Here is a 19,568-nt window from a genome sequence, read left to right on the forward strand (position 1 = left end):
CTTTCAAGAAGGGACTGGACTGCCATCTGTCAGGAATAGTGTAGGGTCTGCTTGGGCAGGGGGTTGGACTAGATGACCTACAAGGTCCCTTCCGACTCTGTTAATCTGTATCACTATGCTAAACTCGTAGTTTAAGGTCCAAACCTTTCCTATATCTTCCCATGGGCCAGCGATCCCGTTGTAAACATTGCCTAGGAGTCAAACGGAAGTTACACATAACCAGCAGCAAGATCAGAGGCAACGACCGTGCAGGGCCGGTGCGTGGACCGGGTCCCGTGTCTCTCTCTCTCCCGCGCGTGCTCCAAGTCCCGAGACCTACGCAAGCCGTCAGGCAGGTCATTACCGCCTCTTCTTCCTTTTTGCCCTTGGGGCTTAAAAGAAGGCGGAGGACGGGGTGTGGAATGTTTTTCGCTGTTACTGCCTGCCGTCTCTTCCGTACTTTCGCCACCATGGGAGAAGCCGCTTCGGTTTTCCTAAAAATTCCCAGCAAAGAAGCAGCTTTGCCTGGCAGAGACCAGAGCCTCGTCCGTATTCCGGGTAGGCAGAAGGAGAAGGAAAACACTATTTAATTTTAACTGTTGATGTGAGGCAATTTCCTGCGCATGCGCGTTGAGAAAGACGTTGAAGGGGAACGTCAACGAGCTTTCTGAAGTCTGGGGGGGCGTATATTTTGTTTCCTGCGAAACAAAATATTTACGCATGCGCCTGAATACGCCTTCAAGTGTGAGGATGGATCTGGCGCGGCTGCTCCGTAAAAGTAAAGCAAAGCCGTTCAGCCTATTGCGCATGCTTATTCGTGCGTGTAGTCTTGTCTAGCTTGCCTATTGCCTTTGGTTTGTGCTTTTATTAATATGCTATTTTTGACTTTGCAGTAAATGAATTATTCATTTGTTACCAGCTTTGGTTTAATATTATTGCTAAGGCTCCCCCCGGTGAATGTTTTTAATTTTCTTGAAATTTCAAGTGTTTAGACAAAAACAATGAGAAAAAAAGGACCTGGCCTGCTTTTTAACACAGTAATAAGCTTCACCCGCAGAAATCAGCAGGTAGAGATTTTAGCAGTCAATTTCAGCTCAAGATTTTGCTCTTAAAGACATAGGAAAATAAACTAGTATAAAGTCTATTAGAAGGGCATTTTATGTTCTCCAGTTGTATATCCAATACTGCAGGGTTCTTGAAATATTTTTATTATTCCTCTTATTTCTGTAACTATAGTGTTATTAATTGCATTTTATATCTGCCTATTAACGGTAACAATAGAACCTGGCTATACCAATGACATGCTCCTGCTTTCTTAGTTAGCATTGTCAAAGCCCACATAGATAGGGAATTAAATACAATATGTTTGACGAATGTTTAAAATACTGTTCAAGAATGAAACTAGGCTAAGTAAAGGTTTCTTTTATTGCACATTTTCTGGTAGGTCAAGGGAGAAAATGCATACAGGTAGTCCTTTATTTACAACCATTTGTTTAATAACCATTCAAGGTTAGAACAGCACTGAAAAAAAGTGCTGACTCACTCATGACTGTTGCAGCATCTCCATGGTCACATGATCAAAGTTTGGATGCTTGGCAGCTGGCATGTATTTATGAAGGTTACAGAATCCCCGGGGTATTGTGATCACGTTTTGACAAGCAGAAACAATGGGAAAGCTAGGTTCACTTAACTATGTTACTAACTGCAGTGATTCACTTAACAACTGTGGCAAGAAAGGTCATAAAATGGGCAAAACTCATATAACTGTCTTGCTTAGTAACAGACATTTTGGGCATATTCTCTAGGGCACATTTATTTTATCCAGTGCTGGGTTTTCCTTTTTTTTTTAACTACTGGTTTGCTTGTGATCATGTCTGTGCTTGTGCACGATGCATCCGAGTGGGTGGGCGGAGCCTCTTGTCGCTACTATCCTTTTGTCCGATTTGGACCGAACTGGGAGCAACCCACCTCTGATTTTATCCCCAGTAATCTTTTCAGTTTAAGTGGGAAGTGGAAGTGAACATGAAAAAAGTGAGGCCTTATGCAATGCATGTAATAAACACAATTCATGTGTAGTAACTTAACAAATGGAGATGGCCTGTCTTTTAGGATTTTTTTTCTAAAGCTTTCTAAGCCATGTATTTATATCTGTACGTTTAGGACTAGATTGCCAATAATTTGGTTAGCTTCATACATTACACTAAGCTGGTTGTCTTAATGAAGTTTGTTCAAGAAACTTAATGAAGTTGGTTCAAGTCACAGTTGGCTAGATTCACACATGTTAAATCATGGTTTACAAATACAGTGGTGGGTTCATATAATGCATTATGGATACGGTAAACCACATTATAGCTTAATACAATCCATGAATCAGTTCACTGCCTTCTAGCATTTATAATGGTTAAAAACATAAATGGTTAAAAAAGATCTTTAAAAGATTTCATTCATAATGCACTCAATCTTTACAGTACATTCTTTTGTTGAAAATAAAATATGTTTTTATGGATTAATACTGAAAAGAGAACTTATGCCTGGCATTTGGAATTTCTTAATATAAAAGCTTTAAAGAAAGCAACATGTCAGCATATACTTAAAAGCTACAATTTCTGAGGTAATATCTGGATATCTAGCACATTCTTATTGTCTGCAGTATTCATTGGTAAGCTTTTCTCATTTAGAAGATTCTGTTCCAGTTCGGAACAGAATCCTTGAAGTCCGGAGTCCTTGAAAAGTTGCTTATTGGTCTTCCTACATTGATGTTTGTATTATACTGAAACTGAAGGAAGCTGAAGTTCTTCTCTGAGATGGCTTTGTAATCAGAGTACCGTTTGCTGAATGAAAATATCACTTGTGGTTTTATTTGTTTTTTACAGTCTTTCTTCTGTAGGAAGTTATCACCCAGCCCTCTCCCAGAAAAATGAAATATCCTAGGAAATATTGAAATGGCAGAATATTTCTCTGGATGTGAAAAGAAAAAGACAGAATAGCTGTCTGTAGCTTCCTGCCCATCCCCACTTTGTCAATGGGCCATTAAGCTAGTCCCTTTACATAATAAAGACTTCTCCATTTCAGCTCAAGGGGGATGAGATTAAAGCATGATAATATTGGCCCTTTACCCAACTCACCACATGGCATCTGAAAACTCAACCAAACCTGGATTCCAAACAGCCTAGAGAGTTGCCCCTGCATGGCCCCATGGGAGTCTGCAACCAATCAGAATACATTTCTTACACAGGAACAGGAAACAGAGAGGTGGGACTGAACAGGTTATAAAAAGACTAGCAAGCCCCTCCTTCTCCCCTTCTCTTCTTCTCTACCAACATTGAAGCATGTGATCACCTTTTCTGTTCAGGACTCAAGCCATGTGGTCCACCAATAAACCATCTTTCCAAGCAGCCTCCATGTGTCCAGTGTCTTTTTCCCCATTTGGAACAGAACCCAGAAAGACATTTCTTTCAGCACTTCCTTAAGAGCAAGAAAGTTATAAAAAAAGAATATACGGTATATAGCACTTTGATTTTTCATTAACTTTAGCAAAGATGGAGATGGCTCTTATTTTCCTTCTTTTGAGATCTAGGGAAAAAACCAATCCTCTCAACTATGTTAGACTGAGAATTTATTCTATTTTTACAGAATATTTTTTTTAAATCCTGGAAAGTGGGTACTTAGATGTATTGGCTTGGAGATTCTGAAGTAGATACTATTTGGATTTCACTTTCTGACTGTTGGGCATTGTATTATGGATGTTAGCAACACTATGCTAGAATTTTCCTTTTTTGTGGACTGATTAAATATACAACAGCTTGTTTTTGAATCAAAATATTTGTGGATTCATGAATTCAATGACAAATAATTTTAAACATTTTCTCTCTATTTTCTTAGACAACGACATTGCACATTGAATAATTTTTAATAACATTCACATGGGAGTCCCTGTGGATTTTATTCCGTTAGTTGTTGCTGACTGTAGGGGAGCAACATTGATCTCCACTTCAGTGTTCATATGGCGTAGATTCTGTATGAGCTTTGTCAGCATTTAGTGAGGAATCCTATGTAATGTTGGCTAGGTTCGTATGGTAGGCTAATTTGCAGTTTGTTTAACTATAAATTATTCAAGTAAATTAAGCCAGTAACTGCAACTGGCAGAGCGCAATAAACTAAAATAGAGTTATGCAATGTGTATCTGAATCCAGGTACAGATTTATATTTCCCCTGCAAACTTATAATGTATTGATAATTTGAAACTGCTTGCAAAAGCAGCATCTTAAAAATATTATTGAAAATACTTACTTATGAATAAAGGGACACTAAATGCCAAAATGAGAAAAAAATATTGCAATCATCTATATCTATTTCCCAAATAAGATTAAATTTTAAAAAAGGACAGTGTTTCATGTGTTATAACTCAGTGATGAAATGTTGATGTGGCATACCAAACCATGCTAAGAGCTTTAGTAATGTTATTAATACAACAGCATACTAGAGATTACATTATATCTTGAGCACAATGGCTTCTGGGTTTGTTTCTTTTAATTCTCTGGTGTTTCTACTTCTCACATAACAGGAATTACATCTAATAATAATTTCTTAATCTCTGTTACGGGAGACTTCTTATCAATTTTAGTGTAATGTCTGTTGTGAATAAAACTGATATTGCTTAACAATTAAGTTGCATTCAAGTCATTTGTTTAATTTGTGGTTTACATTGAATAATAATGACTATAGGACTCCTTGATTTTACCACATACAAAATATTCAGTGGTGGGATTCAAATAATTTAACAACTGGTTCTTTGCCCTAATGATTTTTTCCAACAACCAGTTCACCAAACTGCTCAAAAAGTTAACAACCGATTCTCCTGTAGTGGTGCGAACTGGCTGAATCCCACCACTGAAAATATTGGATTCTTTATGACTGAGCTCAGTGTAACTATCAGTTAATATGAGTCTTAGACAGTTATTGTATGCTCTCTTGCTTGTATCCTCAGTATTTGGAATCTATCAAAACTTCAAGAACTGTGGATTTCTTGACATGGAGGATAATTTAAAGAATTATCACTTAATGCTGAAAGAAGAAATTTGTGCCTGATTTGCAGCAATGGATTATTCATAAAAAGTTGTTTGTCAACAGTTGTTATTTTATGAAAATGAAAGATGACTTGACAGATATGGACATTTTTTTGGACTTCTGGGTCCCTCTACCTGCCCTATGATTTTGTAATCAATCTAATCTGACTCATATGAAATCTGGGGAGCACAGATCACGTTTGTACCTATAAGCCCAGCTCCACTAATGCATTTGCTCTATCCTATCCCCTTCTTGGTCCTAAATGTGCCACCACACCAGGCACAAAGCAGTCTGCATCATCTCCATCAATGTTGATAGACAACTTTAAGAAACAGGTCAGATATATCCTGGACTTCCATCAGTATTGAGTCATCTAAAGTACTTCTTTATTGACTGGAAAGGGTACAGCAGGAGGAATAATCTTGGGAGGATACTATGAATACTGAGGAGCTCTGTACTTCCCTAGCTGCAGTATGGTCAGGCTTTCCTCTGTGCCCAATCAGAGTAGATGGTAGGGGGCTGAGCAGACGACTAGGCTATGATGCTATCCTTTGTAAATAGGGAACAGCTTGTGAGTAAATGGCAAAGAGAAATGAGCTCCACTGGGCTGAAGAAAGTATGTGGATTGTGAAGACCCAGATTTCATTTCTTCCTCTTTGTCTGCTTACCAACTTGCTTATTAACTACTCCACTCAACAACCAAGATTCTGGTCCCAATTGTGGTTGACGACTACTTGTATTGAATAAAACACTATGGTTATATTCATGCATTACATTATTTGGCTTACATTACTATAACATGGTATTACATATTACTATATAATAGCATAGGGTTGGTTATTTGAGGAAATACCTATCGTCAGTTATTTCTACCCGCCTGCTATCTTTGGGCAGAATGGGTATGCTACAGGTTCCCTAATTCATGATATATTATAGGACTATGAAATATGCTGTTTCTGTAGCATACCCTGCCCTGTAGCATATCCTCACAGAGATACATAACCAGTTACCTGGTGTTCTGGAAGACCCTTAAGACTTAGTCTGCTCCTAAGCCTGGGTTAACATGTCTGTGGCACACCTGTCATCTTTTTATTTTTATGATTTTTAAAAGTCTAGGCATAAAAGTCCTTCTTTTATGTTTTTAACTGTTTGACTGTATTTTTGGAGTAGGTAGCCATGATGCATTTAATAAACAATCATTCATAATTTATAGTAACACATGAATAAACAGTTAAATATTTTGTGTTATGTTATGTAATTATGTTACATAATGTAAGGGTTTGAGTTTGGTTATAAAAACCTAACCAGACAACTGATTTTGTAAGTTGGCTTCATTTTGAAAAATGCTTGAATATATTTTGAATGTAAGATTGTTGTTAGTTTAAATTAAAATCTAAATTGTCTTAGTTTGTGTGCTTTTCTAAAATGGCGGCATCTTGCTTGGCTGCAGCTGCTTCGACTCTCAAGAGTGTTGGGGTTTTGGAGATGAAAGTGTCATCCAGTTTGAGTGATTCTATGGAATTGTGACAGTGGAATTAATTGTATTACAAAATTGTTATGACTGTCAGTCTGTATTGGATTTGGTGATATTTAGCAAGAGAGGAACTATTGATAAAGCTATTCTGGAGAGTCTGCGTTGCTTTGGACTGCTTCGGTTGAAGTTACAAGCAGCAAAAGTGTTGGTGGGTTATGTGGAGGGTGTGAAATTGACTGCAATCTCTGAAACTTTCAGAGTTTTAGGTGGTGGAGGCAGCAGGAGCAGCAGCCTTTGCAGCAGGAAAGTCTCCCTCTGGAGCTGAGCTGCTTCTTCTGAGGAGGTGGTATGATTGAAAGAGGAAAGGAGGCAAACATGGAGGGTTAACAACTAGGCTAAAGGCTAATCCATACAGAGCGTCATTGCCATCTATTTTGTTTGCTAATGTGCTCCTTAGAGCCTAAAATGGAGTACATCAAGTTAGAGTTACTAACAAACTGGCAGGTGAGAAACTGCTGTGTCATTATTGCAACAGAAACTTGGATTAAGCATTCTGTCCCCAATAATGCTGTTAGCTTGGTGGATTTTCATCATTTCAGTTTATTTTCTTTTGAGAGCGGGCACCAGAATTTCATGTTTTAATATGTGCCAGTGTGTTCATAGAAAAAAAGTGACAATAAAGGTTGTCCCATCCCATCTCATCAGCTAGTGTCAAGAAAATCTTAATGCAATGAATTGTTTATGCTATAGGAAGATCCTCCTATGTGAAAAGCTTCCCTGCTAACGTTTCTAGGAAAATTTCTTATTTCTGAGTGCTGCTTATAATTGTCCAGGCTTACCGAGTAAAGAAAAAAAAATTACTATCCTACAATGTAAAATCCATGAAATCTGTACTGCAGTTTGGCAGTAGAATGGAAGTTGTTGCCAGGATATGGTTTCTGGCCACCAGTATGGTTGGTCAGAAACCATATCCAGGTAGCTGCACCCATACATTCATCCAGGTTGTCTTACAGGTATCATGGTTGGTATACTGCACAATGATAATTGTGCACAATATATGCATAATATATTGATTTTCAAAGGACTTCTATTGGAAACAAGAACTTCTGATAGGTTAGCACAAACTGGAGCTCTGCCAAGACTGCTTGGGAAGGTTGCCATGCTGGGAGCGATGAGTAGTGTAAGCTGAAGAAAAGAAGGGGGGGGGAGGCAAGACTTGGCAAGGTTCAGTGAATCGGGTTCTTTTGTCTATTTTATTGGCTTGAGTTTCATAAAAGAAAACCATCTTGGGATAGAGGAAAAAAACAGAAGTTCCTGGTATTCAGAATGATGTTAAAGTCGCTTGGGATTTTTTAAAAAAAGATGATTTATTAAATTTGCTCATAAGTGACTTGGGAAGCAACCTTTTTTTAAAAAGAAGCCATCACAGTGTTTGTTTTGTATATGTAGGATAATACGTATGTCATCTGAATTTTGTATGTATAAGATTTCAAAACAGGAGGTGGGGCAAAAGATTCTAAAAGTGAAAACATTCTATATAGAAAAGAATGGTATTAGTTTGTATGATAAAAGTTATTTATTTATTTATTTATTTTTAAAATTGAGTGGATGCTTTAAAATTTGGAATATAAATTTTCCTTTTCTGTTTTCATAACACTGCAGGTATTAACTTTTAAAGGCTAAAAACTATGATATTTAAATTGATTAAAAAGTCAAAGTGGAAACTAGGAATGATAGTTCCTTATTAATTATCATAAAATGACAATTACAATAATAAAATATTATTATTAGAAAAGCTTTTCAAGGAGCCTCTTCAAAGATGCATCCTGAGATCTTCTGTGAAACAAGAATACATCAGAATATTTTCTTTAAAAGAAAAGCATTTCTTTTTTATATTTCTCCTCTCCCGGTTTACATTCTCCTTTTACTATTAACTGTCAGTGGGAAAGACCAGATCATGCAATTGGAAGTAACCACTGTGTGCTTGAAAAGGAACAAGCAGTGTTGAAGATGGGATTTCTACTATTGCTCACCAGAAGTTTGGGGATTTACCTTTTATAACACAGGTGTGAGATCAGTGTTCTTTTTATATTATTTCTGGATAAAATTTGTAGTGGAGAAAAAGTTACTTCTCTTGTGTTTGGATGGTGGCAGAATTAATCACTTGATGAAGAATGTTTTTACTTACTGTATCTGTAATTGCTATATCTAGAAGAAAAAGTGCCACAATAATTATTGGTTTAAGGAACAATAGATAAAAATCAGATTCATTGTAATTTTAACTATGGATTTGAATCTAAAAGGTGGAGTTTGTAACTATTTGTCAGGAAGTAAGTTTCAGTGAATTAAATAGATTTTAATTGTCAGTAAACATGTATATTTATAGACTGTTTTCAGGCTATAAGAGACGAATAATTTATAATTTTTCTGTAGTACATGTATGAAATATCTTGTCAATCAAGCCTTGAATTATTTTAATCTTGATTAATTTTTAAAACATGATAGATGTGTCCTCATGTATTAAAATTAAGTTTCTTAAAACAGTTTTCATACAAATTTGTGAGTAGGTGAGATGAACATATTTATAAATATGCTTATTCCTATTTGTGTATTATTGTTAATATCACAGCTGTAATTCTCAAGATATTTAGGCAGAAGTAAATCTATAAACAGTGAATGTAATTTAAAAGCAAAGCATTATGATAGTTTTCTAAATTTGTATGGTATGAAAAGTGATTTGTTTTATTTGGATTAAAAAATGCTTAGCTTAAAAAAACTTGCTTAGCTCTTTATTTCCAGAAATTATTACAGCATTATTCTCAAATGGTTCATTGAATAGATAAATTCCATATATGTTTTTTGAAAAGGAAATATTTCATGTTCTACTTTATTTTGCAAAATTAACATTTTGTAAATGGAGTATTATTGTATATGTTATAACTGAAGATCCATTATAATTAATGGAGTTAAGATTTTGGTTAATCTTTCAATATATACATTTAACTCAATCCAGTCCATATCTAACCTTTAAAGTTCTATTGATTTGAATATTTAAACATATGCTTAATATTTCCTTTGAAATGAAACGGACAGACAGTTCAGATCTCTGTTTTGACATATCCTTATATCCAGGATACCCACTTTCTAATAATTACCAAGTTCCTGCTATGCTTATAAACTATCTATCTGAGATTAAAATTTGGGAAGTACTACTTTCAAGGTCTGTATTAGATTATCCTTACTTGACTCAATTGGGTTTTTTGGGTGTATGTGATATTTTATCTGTTTACAAATCCCAAACAAAGGATGAATTTAAAAATGTTAATCTACTTTTATTTAATACTTTACACCTAAGGAATGTATTTTAAATATACTTTATATAATTAATTTAAAAAGTGTTAATGTATTTATTATTCTTCCAAAACCTTTACCTTGTACTGTGAATAGTTATAGAACTAAAGACTAATTCTGATTTTCCAAATGGAAATTACACAATAGCACAAATGTAGTTTATATATCAATATTCTGGAATCCTGGAAGATTTGGGATGAATTCTCAATAGTTCAACTGTAGTTGATAGCTTTGCTACATAAAAAGATAGATTCTTAATATGAGAATAGGTAGAACTACATTATTTAATGTGAAATTCTTTTTAAAGATAGTTTTCAGTGAAATATGACCAGAATAAGTCCTGAGCAAATCTCATTAAAATCAATAATACTTTCAGCATTTTTGATTCAAACACATTTCTGACATAATATGGTTTTGGACTAAATAATACATAAAAGTTTTTGAATATTTAAACTCTATATATGTTTGTCAGGAAGTAAGCAGTACTGAATAGGACTTAACTCTCAATAAACATGTATATTTAGAAACTATTTCCAGGACATAAGAGGAATAATTTATTCTAATAGAAAGTATCATTGATAACTTTGTTAATGTACTGTATGGATAAAATTATTAGTTATTTTTCCCTTAATTTTTGGAATACATAACCTTTATGATAAATTACAAAATTTACAAAATTAGGAATGTACTATTTGCAGCCTGAACCTACTATGTGACCTCAATTGCCTTTGATGTAATCCTCAGACCCCATACAAAACCTGTATTTGAGTTTTAATTTTTAATATGGAAAAAGATGTTTATACCTTAACAATATTTTATTGTTTAAAGAAGTATTTTATTTTTAATCAAATTTAAATGTAATTTTTAGTCTACTTCCCCTCTATGTTTAGTGCTTTGCCAGACATAATCATCATAGATCATTTGTGAAAAGGATTTCATTACAACTAAATTTTGTCTATAACCTATGACTTTTTTTGTGTTTGGTGTCTTTGAGTCAGTGTTGAGTCCTGGTGACTGCCTGGACTAGTTTCTGCAATTTTGTTGGCACATTATTGCTTGCTTCCTAGAGCCAAGGTAGAGGGACTGGACAACATCACCCAGTTAGCTTTGTGCCTTTGTGGACTAGGATTCACAGTCTCCGGGTTCCTAGCCTGTTGCCTTAACAAACTGGGCCTCTGTCATAGAACATATTCTGAACAGTACAATAGTCTTGGATGCTTTTGTTTTATTTAATTCAGGAGGATAATTATTTCTAGACTTAATTTATATACATGATAACTTTCCATCATTTTAACTATTTGATTATAAAAATTAAAGTTAATAGCTATTGATAAAACCCAATAATACAATATATAATATTTAATAACAGCATTGTGTTAGAATGTACTATACTAAAGAATTAATAATATGGAAAAATATGTAGAAATTATCATGAAAGCTATAATGAATCAAGATAAAATCTTATAAAAAACTCTCACCAAACAAACCCTATTTTTTAGGGAAGTAATATTTCATGCCATCCATTCTCTATAACAACAATTTAGCAAACAGCAGAATTGTGGGGCTACTCTGGGCTACGTTTTTCCAATGAAATGAAAAAAAAAAGATAGTCCTAGAGCGTTAATATAGTTATTATACTCCTATAGTGTTAATAAGAGAACAAAGGATGAGTTTTTGGGATAGAATAGTGCAACATTTCAAATACAGGTAATCTGGGGTTAAAAAGTATTTCATGAAGTAACATAAATAGATGGATATTGGCTTCCTACAAACAGAGGGAATGGGCATCATGCAAGCAATGTAAATTAGTCCAAGAGAATACAGAAAAATTGGAGATCCAAGAATAAGTACAATTGATTGTTTGCTGAATATCTGCTTAGAAAAGGGCATGTTTGTTTTGAAAATGTATTTTAAGCATAAGAATATTCATTTATATGCATAACAGAGCAATGAATATAAAGTGTGATGGAGTTGTCATTTATTATGAAAGACTAAGTTTATTATTTATTATGAAAGATTGAAAAGATGTGGATAAAAGGATATGATGTGCGACAGACCGTTGTTTAGTGATGTCAGGTACACATCTTGTGAAAAAGATTGTGATGGAAAGAAAAAAGTAAAAAAATATATACATGAAAAAATAACTGGAAAGAAAAGAAGATATGAGAAAGTAGACCAATCTTCCTACAAAATGAATGGAAAGTACCGTATATACTCGAGTATAGGCCGACCCGAATATAAGCCGAGGCACCTAATTTTACCACAAAAAACTGGAAAAGTTATTGACTCGAGTATAAGCCTAGGGTGGGAAATGCAGCAGCTACCGGTAAATTTCAAAAATAAAAATAGATACCAATAATGCCATTGCCCATTGAATAACATATACAGCCTGCCTGTGCCCATTAAATATACAGTAGCCATTGTAAAAATTTGCTCTGGATAACAAATTATTATCACACAATACCGGTGTATTCAATGAAATACTTCACTCACCTCATGATGCTGATGTCCCGCTGTGATGATGATGTCCCGTGCAGCCGCGGGAGCGATGTCCCGCCTCCTATGACACACAGCACAGTGATTCCTATCATTGGATCACTGTACCAGAGGAGGTGGGACATCGCTATGTGGCTGTTTGCCATAACAAGGAGGAGGTGGGACATCGTTGCAGAGCGGCAGGAGGGGGAGGAAGGGGAATCGTAAGACAGCCCTGCATTACATTAGAACGTGAGGAGGGGGGATGGTGCGGTGCGCGCTGCGCGGCAAACTGACACAGAGGGAGGGGAAACTCACAGGGGCGCCGGGCCATTCACGAGCGTCACCCAGCGGCATGGCCCCGCCCCTTTTTCTCCTCCATTTCGGGCAAATTTTTCACTGACTCGAGTATAAGCCGAGGCGGCTTTTTTCAGCCCAAAAAGCTTATACTTGAGTATATACGGTAGGTATTTTGTGGAAGTGGCTTGGAACAAGAGTGAAAAGAATTATGCTGCAAATTGCTATAGAAGTGTTAACTTCCTTAATCTTAACCTTCAGTTTTGATACATTCTAAATTAAATGTTATAATGGATTTTACAGAGAGTATGCTGATCTCCAATATCAGAATCAATATTCTTCAATATTTTTGAGGATATCTTATAAATAAACTTGAACTCTGTATGATAATGCTACAGAGCCAATGTGGTCCAGTAGTATTGGATTAAGATCAGCAACTAAAATTTCAGTCAAAATTGGTTCCAGGTGCAAAGCTGTTTGATTCATTTGTCATGAACATTAACAACAGTGAGTCTATTATTTGAGGTTTATTTGCAAGCTTAAATACTTGAGAATGCAAGCAAACATATATCTAAATATATTCCTACTCCTATTCTATTCTATTCATTTTTTTAATAATTTACCTGTAAAACATTTTTATGATTAAGAAGTGTTGCTTTCTTCATTAGGAAAACCTCAGTTAGATTAAGTTATACATTATACAAGGCAAAAATAGAAACAGGGTATTGATTGAAAATTATTTTTAAACTCCCATATACTTTACAAAGAAAATATTTTTCCTAATATTTATTCTCCATAATGCTTGGAAAAATAGTGATTAAGATTTACGTAATACTCATGTAATATGGTGTAATCAGAGTTTAATTAACTTGGAGATCAAGTTCAAGGAAGGAAACCCAACCCCATCAATGTTTATAGCGTTTGAAGTACTTTAGAAAACAAACATGTAAGAGTATATAATAGAAACACATAAAATGATGCAGGTGATGTTAAAATATCAGAATTTTGACTGATTAAAAGAGCTGAATGTTGGAGACTTCAGAAAAGATGAAGTAACACTTGTTCCATAAAGCATAGTTAAAACAATGGAATTCACAGCCATGAACTTGATTTTTTTTTCATTTTTTTTTTATCTTTTAATATAAAAAAAAATACATAGTGCTGGTATACAAACGAGTGAATAATCAACTCAGAGTTCTCATTCAAGGCACAAATGGCCAGGCTCAAATTATACTACATTAGATACATTATGAAGACCTGGGTCTCTGGAGAAGGCTGTAATATTGGAAAAGATGGAAGGAAAGAAGACAATGATCAGCAAGTTGGAGTAGTGATGAGTGCACTGTTGGAAGACTTGAAGAACCATTTTAGGGATATATCATAGAGAAAATCTATGTGGTCATTAAGAATTAATGATGACTCAATGGCACATAATCACAATTTTGATAAGAAAATTTGGATAAAGTGCTTTTATAGAAACAATAAAACCCCACTGGTCCTTGTAAAATAATAATTTATTCCTTTTACTTATCATAAATTTATTTGTTTTCTTTTCAGAAAACTGTTCAAGAAAAAGTTACAGGCTAGGTTTTATCATCCCATCTGTCCATTGAAACATAACCTTAATATTTCTACTATCTAACAACTAATTTGGCTGATAGACATACCTGAACATTTTATGAGGAATTCACTTTTTCATTGGGATTATGAATGGCTGCTAATTGCAATTGCTATATATTTTCTCCCTTGTCTTGAATTACCAGTGAAGTTATATAATATTCTTACATGAGCGTAAGTCCAGGAATTTGCATATTATCTTAAAATATATTTTATTGTATTAACGAGTTGGTAAAATAAAGAAATGACAATTTTATTAAAAATCATTTTAAACATTTTATGTTGCTTATATAACATGACCCACAAAATTGAATGCAATCTCCCTGAAAAATGTTATCGGATTAGAATATTTTTGGATTTTTTCATGCCTCAAGATGGGATTTATTTTATATAAATACTAAGAGTTTTACACTATAAATATAACTCGGTTTAGTCTGCCTCTTATTGGAAAAGTCATTTAAAGGATTTGTCTATTTATTAATAGTCATCCCATAAATGAAGAACATTGGGAATGCATGGCAAAAATATATGCCTACTAGAGTCACCCAAGACACAAAGGTCATCTCAGTTGCCCAAATGAAACAAACAGACTATCAGGCAGGAGCAATGTGAGAGCCAGATGATCACTTAGTGACAATATGACACACACAATGGTAAATCTTTCCTGTATTTAGCCAGAAAACCATATACATAGACCAAAAAAACTCGTAAATGATGAGTGGCTCCTGAGCTGAGAATGTTGGCTTGATTAAAGCCTTAAACCTGGTTTTCACTGTTACCATGCAGAAAACCTTCGAAGACAGAATTACAGAGGGAACATGAAACACATGAAAATTCAACACAATAAAGACGAAACAAATAGACTATTCAGTGACATCACCAAACGAATGGAATTGAACATTTTTAGTGCGAACAGGTAGTTCTTGACTTTCAACTGCAAATGGGATCATAATGTTAGTGACTGAGCAAAACAGTAATTAGGCAAGATGCCCTTGTGACTGCTTCTCTCAATTATTGCAATCCCAGCACTTTGTGCTCCTTACTATGCTGTTTCTGCTCAGGAACTGAAAGTCTTCCTTGCTGAAATCCAAGCAGGATTTTCAACCCCTGACCAGAGGACTTCCCTCACTTGCCTGAGGCACCTGTGCTCATTACCTTACCACGTTGCCTTTCTCCTTTCTTGGATTTCAGCTCCCTGAAAGAGTTGCCTGCTGAAGGTTTTCAGCTCTCTGGAACAGAACTCTTCAGTGGGGTACAGAAATGCAGCTGAAACCCTGGAGATTTCAGTTCCATTTCTATGCCCCACCAGGGGAGTTCATCTGTTATTCACAAAAGGCAACTCCTTTGACAAAGTGTAGGAACAGAAGTATTTCAGCTCTGTTTCTGCTCCTCACTGCTCCTCCCTTTTGCGGGCAGCTCTTTCAGTCAGACCTCAGAGATGAGAGGAAACTTGCAACCTTCCCTGCCATTGACTTTCTAGGGAAGCTGGCAGAGAAGATTGCAAGTGATGATTACATGGTCACAGGACAATTGGCAATTGGTCATAAGTGCGAAGAGGTTGCCCATCTTGTCTGAGATTGCAATCACATGACCGGGGGAGAGGTGGTGTAATATTTTACAATGGCTGGAAGTATTTAATGGAGCACCCTTTTCAATCCTGTCATAATTCCATATCATTGTTAAATAAATGGTTGCAAATTGAGGATTATTACACTATTCAGGATATGAAAAATGAAGAAGGAACAGTATTGCTTTTATGGCCAGGAAGGTTATAGCAAAGACAATATTTGGGTACAATGCAAATAGTGACTAAATAATTCTATTTTGACTATGCAGACAATTCTTTCATACATTTATCCAAATATCTGTTCTAGCTATTGATGAAGAGAACTTCAGTATCAAGTCCAATTTGAAATTGGCTGAAGAGCCAAGCAAATAATGCTGCTTGTGTAGCGATTGGGATATCTTAAGTTGGAAATAGAAAACACTGTATGCTTGAGCTATGTGATCTGGGAAACAAATGAAACAAGAATAATTTTCGGCCAATCCAGTCATTACTTCATTGCTAACACAATCTTGAAGCAACTGAAATAATCTTTATAGACTTGGGCATCTTGATATATAGAAATCAATTTGACTGTATTATTGGTACAAGGAGGAGGAAGATCTCACTTATAACAGCAAAACATAGCCAAGGATTGACTGTAGAACAGATCATAAATCTAGCCTACAGCCTGGTATTCCCTGGTCATCTGCAATCCAACTATTAAAAAGACTTGATTAGCTTCCAAATCCAAACAAGGTAGCCAATTGCTGCAAGACCTCTCGGCAGTGGCCATCTATACAGATCAGAAAAGAGTTCTAAACCTCCTACATCTATAAATGGGAGGATTTAATGATATAAAAGATGGGGTTTATTTTTATGTATTTTATCTGTTCCCACCTTTAAGTTTTACAAATAACACAAGGTGGCAAACATATCCAAAATACCTTCCTCCTCCTATTTCCCCACAACAACCCTATGAGGTGAAATTGGGCTGAGAGAGAATGATTGGCCTAAAGTCACACAGCTGGCTTTTATGGCTAAGGTGGGACTTGAACTCATTTTCTCCTGCTTTCTAGCCTGGTGCCTTAACTATTAGACCAGTGATGGCAAACCTTTTTCGCCATGGGCGGCAAAAGCACATGTGTGTGTGCTATCACATGTGCTTGCGTGCCTATCCCCATAATTTAATGCCCCCTGTGCTGTGCCTCCTGCACATGCACGTGTGACACCCCCCCCCCCCGCTGCCCTGCACATGTGTGCACCGCTATCTTGGAACCTGGGGATGGGAAAAACAGCCTCCCCACCTCCTGGAAGCTCTCTGGAGACTGGAAATGGTCTGTTTTTTGTCTTCCGGTGGGCCCGGTAGGTCCGTTTTTCTCCCTCCCCAACTCCAGAGGCTTTCTAGGAGCCTGGGGAGGGCAAAAAAATGGCTCAACATGGACACTGGAAGTTTGGGAATGGACTTCTGGGTTGCCCGTTGGGCTATTTTTCTCCCTCTGGAGGCTTCAAGAGGCTCCCCTAAAACCTCCGGAGGACGAAAAACAGCCAATGCGCAAACCGAAAGTCTGTTCTCAAACTTCCGGTTTGCATGCCCTCCAGAGGTTTCAGGAAAGCATCCAGAAGGCGAAAAACAACCGGAAATCAAGGCCGAAAATCAGCTGGCCAACGCATGCATGCACGCTGGAGCTGACAGGACAACACTTTGCGTGCCCTCAGAAATGGGTCCGCGCATGCCATAGGTTCGCCATCATGGTACTAGACCAAGCAGAATCTTTATGGCCTGCAGCTATTCTTCTATGGAGTGAAACCATATAGATAAAGATCTAAAACATTCTTTGTTAATTTGGTAGTAGAGTTGATGCATCCGAGTTATTTAATGCTTCTTTTTTTCCTTTAAAAACAAACAAATTAAAAATTAGTTCTATATATTCAGTTACTCTTACACTTGGTATTCTGAGTACTTTAGAAACTCCTAATTGATTAATTAACTAATGCACTAAGTTCTAAAGATTAATTACTTTAGATGTCTTTAATTGACTGTTTGAAATTTATATGATCTGTTGTAGTAAGATTGGCTATAAATTAGAGTTCTTTTTAAAATCAAAACTCAAAATAGCAGAATTGTTATAATTACACAATCCTAATAGATTCCATCTGCCTTTCTATGTTCCTGTATCACATTTTGTGGTGTCCCTATGAACTGTAGTCATCACTTGTATAATGTAGATGCCTTTGAAGTGTAGGAATTGCCCATGGGGGAAAAGAAATCAAAAGAAAATTAAATGATTAATTAATGTAATCTAGAGTCTTTTACCAAAGGCATTTCAGGGACATATTTAGCTCTATTAATGATCATGATCATGAAATTTAAAAGCAGGTTCACAGTGTTTTGAAGATATAAAGTACCATTTTGTAGTTGCTACAGGGGAAATTATCTGAAAGTGCTCTGCTGAACCTCCCATTGAACGTGGAATTAGGAGGGATTGAAAAAACATGGAAATGTTTTTTTAAAAAAACATTTCCATGAGGAGAGGATGAATATTTGGAAGGAAAAATACAAAGTAATTGGACTAATTAAGGAGCATGCACTATGACCTTTAATTTCCTATATTAAGGTGCAGAGAACTAATGAAAGTTCTGTCAGGATTTATTATGGAAGTATGTAAAGCAACTGAGAGTTTTGGAGGACAACATAGGGACAAAATATGACCTCTGATATTTGTAATCTTATGTCCATTAATAGTGGAGAGATTAATGGATGGTAGAGTCTGCATTTGGTTTCATAATTATGGCTTCAGATTAGAATTGTAAATTTTCTGAAACGTTGCACCGTCTAAACTTGGGTCCATGACTGTCACTTAGTGTAAGAGAATTGACAACGTTGTTGTGGGAATACAAGAGGCATCCAACAGGTGAAAATGTCTAAGTACAATGGTACTTGTGAGCCCTTTTTGAATTTTCACTTCATGAATACCTTACTTAAGGAGGTTTGTTCAGCAGTCATTTGAAGTTACGAAGGCACTGAATGAATGGTATTTATGACTGGTTTTCAAAGTTGCAGCAACCCCATGGTCACATGATCAAATTTTGGGAGTTTGGTAGTATGCCTACATTTGTGGCCCCAAAGTGCTCTTCAATTCCTCCTATTAGCCCATATCCTGCAATCTCTGCCAGGTGAGGGAAATTGAGATGAACGTAAAGTATGAGGTCCTCTCCCAATGATATGCAGTGCTGGCGTAACAATCAACCAGGTCTACTGGCACTTCAGTGGATAAATGGTACAGTCGTACACGGCTCGCTTAGCAATAAAAATGCTACTCCTAATTAAGATGGTTAAGTGAGGATCACCTGTAGTCCTCACTGATGCGCTTTGAAATGGACTTGCAATAATTTCAGTCAATTAATTTGTAACAGAGTATGTACAGTAAACGTTTGCATGATCACAAAGTTAAGTCTTAAGTCTAACACAAACAGAAAACTTTGGCAATTCTTTGATCTTGTTGCTTCCATTGCAGAGCAAATAGGCATCCAAATGCTGATATTTTAGCAGAAAGTAATTTTAATTAATGCTTTAGACCAAAATTCTATGAACAATTATGCATAAATTAGAACAGTGAACATAGAGCTGTATCTGAGTGCATGAATAGAATTGTTTTGTGAAGTCTGAGGACTGCCTTCTTTTTTTAAAGCTGCATTTACCACCTTTTGGCAGGAATGTATCCCAGGTTTCTTTGACTGCATAACAAAGGAGGGAGGAAAGCA

The 19,568-nt window shown here is 35.9% G+C and overlaps 1 protein-coding gene across 2 annotated transcripts in view; it reads left to right on the forward strand.

Moving 5' to 3' along the window:
• The first annotated feature begins 313 nt into the window (after window positions 1–313).
• MSRA (methionine sulfoxide reductase A) overlaps window positions 314–19,568 on the forward strand; it is a 173,291-nt gene continuing 154,036 nt past the window's right edge. Inside the window, exon 1 of one of the 2 annotated variants that reach the window (XM_014065929.2) lies at window positions 314–537. In XM_014065929.2, coding sequence (XP_013921404.2) covers window positions 402–537 — 136 coding nt within the window. In that variant the 5' untranslated portion in view covers window positions 314–401. Of the gene's footprint in view, window positions 538–677; window positions 758–19,568 lie in introns of those variants that run through there. The other variant, XM_087717472.1, reaches the window with a different exon arrangement.

This window comes from Thamnophis sirtalis, unplaced genomic scaffold (assembly GCF_051295495.1).
Source record: "Thamnophis sirtalis isolate CommonGarterSnake01/CBP01778 unplaced genomic scaffold, rThaSir2_p1.2 scaffold_6, whole genome shotgun sequence".
NCBI classification, from domain to species: Eukaryota; Metazoa; Chordata; class Lepidosauria; order Squamata; family Natricidae; genus Thamnophis; species Thamnophis sirtalis.